The 6,379-nt window shown below is 44.3% G+C and overlaps 1 protein-coding gene across 1 annotated transcript; it reads left to right on the top strand.

Annotated features, from left to right (window-relative positions):
- The first annotated feature begins 1,749 nt into the window (after window positions 1-1,749).
- Window positions 1,750-5,808, top strand: LOC146183057 (uncharacterized). The gene is made up of 3 exons (XM_084608320.1): window positions 1,750-2,296; window positions 2,495-2,986; window positions 4,526-5,808. Exons 1-3 carry the CDS (start codon window positions 1,750-1,752, stop codon window positions 5,806-5,808), a joined length of 2,322 nt encoding a protein of 773 aa, XP_084464446.1.
- The last annotated feature ends 571 nt before the right edge of the window (window positions 5,809-6,379 follow it).

The following is a 6,379-nucleotide window of genomic DNA, read 5'->3' as shown; positions in this document are numbered from 1 at the left end:
GGTTCTGTGTAGTTGTTGAAATGCAAACTTCGAATTGCATAAAGCAAGTATAAACAAAAATGCTTCGCTGAATGACTCCCTTCTGAAAGGACAACATTCAAATTCCCTTTCCTTGATGCACCTGATTTGACACATCAAAGACTCACGCAATTTATCATAAAACAGCCCGTTGGAAAATTACTACATCTCTCTGCGTGTCCTTCGAGCAACCGGGCAGTGCGCCACATTCATGACGCACTAATTATCCCAAAGCAAAGCCTTACTAAAAGCAATTCATCCTTGTCTGAAGCTGTGTTTCAAATGGCAAGCAGCAATACTAAAAGCGCTAGTAATTTGTATCCGTCGTAGGATAATCGCTACAGAAATGAACAATCCCATTATTAGTAGTGGACGGAAGCTTTAAAGCCGCTCGTAAAAAAATCTTCCTAAACACCGATATTTGGCACGGTAAGCTGCAGCCGTACAATTCAATCACACATATGAAAGCAGTGCCCATCACTTTTTTTTTTGCGTTGCGCAATTACACACGATTGCTACTGGCACCTTTTTCCTCGGCGACATGTCGCTCTTCCTGGCGCCTTTCCTTGCCTCCTTGCGGCGTCCCCTCCATTGCCGCATTTCTTGTTCCGTATCTGCGGTTCGCAGCACATCATGAATTTACGGGCGCAGGAAAACAGCTAGAAAGCGCTGTGAAAGGCTGCACTTACCAGTCATGTGGATTATCTTCGCTTCATAGAATCCTCCGCAGGTACTCGAATCACCCTCCCAAAAAACGTCGTACACTTTTCCTCTTTCATAGTCATCGATGTCGTGCGGGAAAAAATTCCGCACGTCCGTGTGTGCAACTATGTAAGACTTTTCTTCCCCGACGTAACGTACAAGCACGTACATACTGGTTGGCGAACACAACTACCGTGGAGCAGTGGTAGAAGCGTGGGCAGAAGCCAGACACACAGAGACCAAAGAGCCTGAACACAACTCCGGCGAAGCAGTGGCAGAAGCGTGGGCAGAGGGCAGACGCAAAGCAACAAAAGAGCCAGGTCGCCGCTGGGACAGTAAACTAAAAACTATAGTGCCACTTACGCGTCTATGCAGCGGCCGCCAACAGCGGCCGTGGTGTGGCGGTGTCGTCAGCCGCGGCACTGCGGTCGAATCGAAAATAATTTTTTTTGTCTTTCAACTTTCCTTGCACAAACAGACATGCTTTGTCGCCCAAATAAACATCTGTCTACTAATTGTGCAATCTTACAAAACTATTTTGTTTTTGTTTTTATTTCTTTTGAAATAATTACGGGAAGAATAGAGTTCAGAAGTGAGCGACTGTAGTGCCGCCACTTTGTTCGCGGATGTCGGGGGAAACGCCTCCAACGCGCCGTCCCCATTATGGTCTCCAAGACCGACTACTCCACAGCAGTCTTTTCCGTACGCGGCAGTGACTACTACAGTGGTGTGAAATTGGAAATGCGGCCTGCTTGTATTTCCTTCGGATGCTCCTTTGCACATTTTGCCATCCCATCGTTCTAATCCGATTCCCCAGGTAGAATATCTAGGTGTTATTTATGGCTCAAGATTAGAATGGTGCATACCTTCATATAAAGAACAACCTTTTTTTTAAAGGAGAAGGCCCCCACTGTCGACACACTGCCTGTCGGAAAAACTTGCATAGATCTAAGCTGGCCGGCCTCAGTTTGCCGTGTGCATTAGCGGGGTGTTTCTTGCGTGCTTTACGCATTTCAGTGATACTTGACTATGAGTTCGCCGCAACCTAAGCGGTACCGCCAGTACCTGGAACCTGGGGCATCTCGTGAAGTACCTAGGCAAACTCGACGGTACCAAGAGCTCAAGGGTTCTCAACCAGCGTCTCAAGAGAGCGAATCCGACGACTGCGTGCTGGCGAACGGTGTCTGTGGTAGCTCTGACCATGGCTCCGACCATCCCGGCTCGGAAAATGAAACGCCTGACGCATCTGAAGACGCGTACAGTGAGGATGATAGTCCCGGCGCTACTGGCAGCGCCTCACCTTTCGATGTGCACGATGAAGAAAGAGACGATGACAACAGCGACGACCCGGCATCGCACGACGATGACGCTAATGAATACTTTTCGCGTTGTTCCAGAGAAACCCTGCCCAATAATAACATCAACAAAGCCCAGGCCATTTTGCTCATTGTCTCGTACGTCGTTTATGCGGGCCTTTCGTGGTCGCAGGTTGAGGGTCTTCTGAAGTTGATTAACACTCTTTGTGGAGCCGATGTTGTGCCAGATACGAAGTATCTCTTCAGGAAGTTATGGAAAGGCAAGATGAATTCTCTTCAAGTCCACTATTTTTGTGAAATTTGTTTTAAATATTTCGGCTCCAAGGACAGGAAGGAAACGTCACACACCTTCACGTGCGACAACTGCCAAGTTAAACCAACCGTGCGATCTTTAATGGCGAAAGGGTGCTTTTTCCTGATTTTCAATTTGAGAGATCAACTGCACAACGTCATTTCAGGCTGCTCGCGAGCATTGTACGCAAGGCTGAAGGAAGCTACTGCTGCTGTACACGGTACATACTCTGACATTATTGATGGCCGCCTATACCGAAGTATTAGACATCGCATGAATGCCAAGTGGTGTGACCTTACAGTCACTATAAACACCGACGGCTCACCAGTATTCAGATGTAGCAAATCGAGTGTGTGGCCAATTCAACTCCTTATTAATGAATTGCCTTTTAATGTCCGTTTTCAAAATGTCATCATAGGAGCTCTGTGGTTCGCAAAGAAGCATCCGCCTCAGCACTTATTCATGAAAACATTTGTGGATGCTTTCAACAACATCGGGTCGATAGCGTGGCGGCATGGCGAAGAAACTGTGCTTTCAAAGGTGTTTTTGACGTGCTGCTCAGTGGACTCACCAGCAAGAGCTGCGTTGCTGAACATGAAGCAATTTAATGGCTATTTCGGTTGCTCCTGGTGCCTCGAGGAAGGAACTGTTGTCGAACGTAAGTTAGCTATATTATAATTTTGGAATGAAAAACAAATTTCAATAATCAGCATGTGCTTTTCCTCCCCAAAAAAGGTTCAAATAATCCTATGGAAAATTAGATTTATTTGTAAGAAACTTGGTAAATGTCTAATCATGCTACAATGAGCAGTTATCATAGTCTTACAAAGTACAGAGAGAGCAGCATATATTGTTTTCTCGACAATTTGTCAATATTTCATGAAAATGCAGCTTTGTGTCGCTGCTGTAGGTATCCCGGTGCAAGCAAACATTGCAATTATTAAAAATTTTCAACACTGTTTTAAACAGGCATATACTGCCTTAGCCTTTTGTGTTAAATATGTTTGGAATGCAGTATGGTCATTGTTTTGCAGTGCCTGTTGATGCAGTAAGCTCATTCTGTGTATGAAAAATAGGGGGCAGTATAAGTATATTTAAATGCACCCAGGTATATAAAAGTTTATTTGTAATCCCTGAATTGGTTGTTGCAGTAATTGCACTCATATTCACTATCTACACATTTTATTTGAACAGATCTCAGCTGCCGCAAGCATATAAAGCATGGTATTGCAGACTGACAGCAGCCAATTTTACTCTTCCTAATGCCCCTCTGTATGCCTACACATCACTGTTCAACTGCTCTAAATGCTTCTCTTTAAGGTGATGTTCAACAGCCTCGGGAAGGAACAGCAGTTTACATTAGGTAGCGAAATACTGGAAGTAGTAGGCGAATATGTCTACTTAGGACAGGTAGTAACCGCAGATCCGGACCATGAAAAGGAAATAACAAGAAGAATAAGATTGTAAGATTGGGATGGAGCGCATTTGGCAAGCACTCGCAGATTATGACTAGCAGCTTACCGGTATCGCTCAAGAGGAAAGTATACAACAGTTGCATCTTGCCTGTACTCACCTATGGGGCTGAAACGTGGAGGCTAACCAAGAGAGTTCTACTTAAGTTGAGAACAACCCAGAGGGCTATGGAACGAAAAATGGTAGGGGTAACATTAAGAGATAGAAAGCGTGCAGAGTGGGTCAGAGAAATAACTCAAGTTACCGACATTCTAGTGGAAATTAAGAAGAAGAAATGGACATGGGCAGTACATGTAGTGCAAAGAGAGGATAACCGAGGGTCGCTGAGAGTAACAAACTGGATTCCAAGGGAAGGAAAGCGTAGCAGGGGGCGCCACAAAGTTAGGTGGGCGGATGAGATTAAGAAGTTCGCAGGGGTCAAGTGGATGCAGATAGCACAGGCACTGAACCGGGTTAAGTGAAGAAATATGGGAGAGGCCTTCGCCCTGCAGTGGGTATGATCAGGCTGATGATGATGATGAAATGCTTCTCTTGAATTTAATTGTGCACTGGTATCGTGAAATATATAGAATAGGACTTGGGCTAGCTCGAACCAGATGTGGTTCTGGTTAGAAGTGAACTAAAGACTTTCCTAAAATCTATAGCTCGCTTCTGATGTATCGCGTCTGCTGTAGTTTCAGCATCTTCTAGTACTGAATATTGGTATTTTTCATTTTTATCTCAGGAACCCTGCGGTACATTCCTGGAGAAAGGCCAGCAGCTCTGCGCACACACAGCGGTATGCTGCAGGATATGCGGGCTGCCTACGAGCAAGACTTGCCAGTTCATGGGGTTAAAGGGCCGTCGTCACTCAATCAGTTGCAAGGCTTCAATCTTGTGTGGTGCTTGCCACCAGACCTTATGCATTGTGTGCTTGAGGGCGTTACGCAGCAGGTAACTGAGCTATGGCTCAGTGCTGTAGGGAAGGCTTTCCACATTGGGCGGAACTTCCGTGAACTGGAAAGGCGCACTAAGTTATTAAGGCCACCAATATCATTTTGTCGCCTGCCACGGCCAGTCTCGGAACGCAAGAACTGGAAAGCCACTGAATGGCTATTCTGGCTTTTATACTATTCTCTACCATGTTTATCGGGTTTGATTCCTTCAAGATATGTCACCCATTTTTCTCTGCTTTGTCAAGGCATTTTTCTTCTTCTTCAGACTTCTGTAAGCGTTGCTGACCTTCAGGAAGCGGACCAGCTTCTCTCATGCTTTGTAAACAGAATTTGTTCACTGTTTGGAGAAAGCAGTGCTACATTTAATGTGCACCAGCTTTTACATCTGGCAAAGAGTGTGGAGATGTTGGGCCCTTTGTGGGGTACATCTACATTCCCATTTGAAAATGGAAATGGTCAACTTCTAAAACTTGTGACAGCTGCACAGGGTGTCCCGCTACAAATAGCAGAGCGCTGTGTAATGAAATCTTGGCTCAAAACTTCAACCAGGCTGGTTGAGCTTTCTTCATCTTTAGCTCAAAGACGGAATCAAATTATCAACTTTCATGTCAGAGAAGTAACTAATCCTCATGTATTGGGAGCCCCTCTGAGGCCTGCTCATTTAGAAGAAGCTGTAGCAGGAATGTTTTTAAGAGAGTATGGAGTGGTGCCAAGCATTACATGTTATGGTAGAGCCGAAGCTAAAGGTTTTCATATTTACAGCACTCGGTATAGTCGGGCACTGAAAACTTGTTCATACTGTTTGAAAATGGTTGATGGAGAGTACTGCATAGTAAATGACATCTGTACATTCATTGTGAATGCCCAAAAAGTTGCTCTGGTGTGCCAGAAATTGGTTATTTCTGAGCCTCCATTCAGAAATATCACTTACATACATAGCAGCAAACTTCCACCTCCAGGTCGCAACATGTCCCTTTTCTCGCTTGAAGATGTTGCTTCACAATGCATTTTGCTTGACATTGGAGAGGCGTCATATATCTGTGACATACCAAACAATTATAAGATTGATTGAAGCTAGGCTTGCAGAAACTTCATTCACATCTGATTATCTGCTGTAAAAGGCTTGTTTGTTCTTGAAGTTTCATGTCCTAAAGTGACTCAGAGGTTCTCCTTGAGAGGTATGGAATAATTTTAATAGTGTCCTTTTGCATCATTTTGAAAATGCTCGTGTCTCAGTGCCATATAGCAGCATATAACTATCATATTCATTTAGAGAAGCTGCAGAGCACTCGTTATGAAATTTGAACACTTCCTCAGAACGTCAGCTCGGAAAGTACTAGCGAGTTCTAGACACGTGGACAGCTCTTTCAGGTTTGAGGAAATACTTGAACTGTTTTGCTATGTCTTTTGTTATGACATACTATATGTGTGAAGTATTTGAGGAAATGATGCTCTCCACTTAAAGAAGTGCTCATCCTGTTCCCTGTGTACATTCGAGTACTTTTTGGCGCTTCTATGTTTTACTGAAAGGAACTCTATCCCAGGAAAAAATTGATGTATTTCCATCAAATTACGGGAAGTGAACCTGTTAATTTTTATCTCAGGAGTTTTTTATTGAAATTGCTCTCAGTGGACTATACAAA

This window comes from Amblyomma maculatum, chromosome 7, assembly GCF_055883805.1.
Source record: "Amblyomma maculatum isolate TAMU_Amacu chromosome 7, ASM5588380v1, whole genome shotgun sequence".
In the NCBI taxonomy this organism is placed as follows: Eukaryota; Metazoa; Arthropoda; class Arachnida; order Ixodida; family Ixodidae; genus Amblyomma; species Amblyomma maculatum.
The sequence above is the reverse complement of the archived record's forward strand: the minus strand, read 5'-3'. Positions and strand labels throughout refer to the sequence as shown.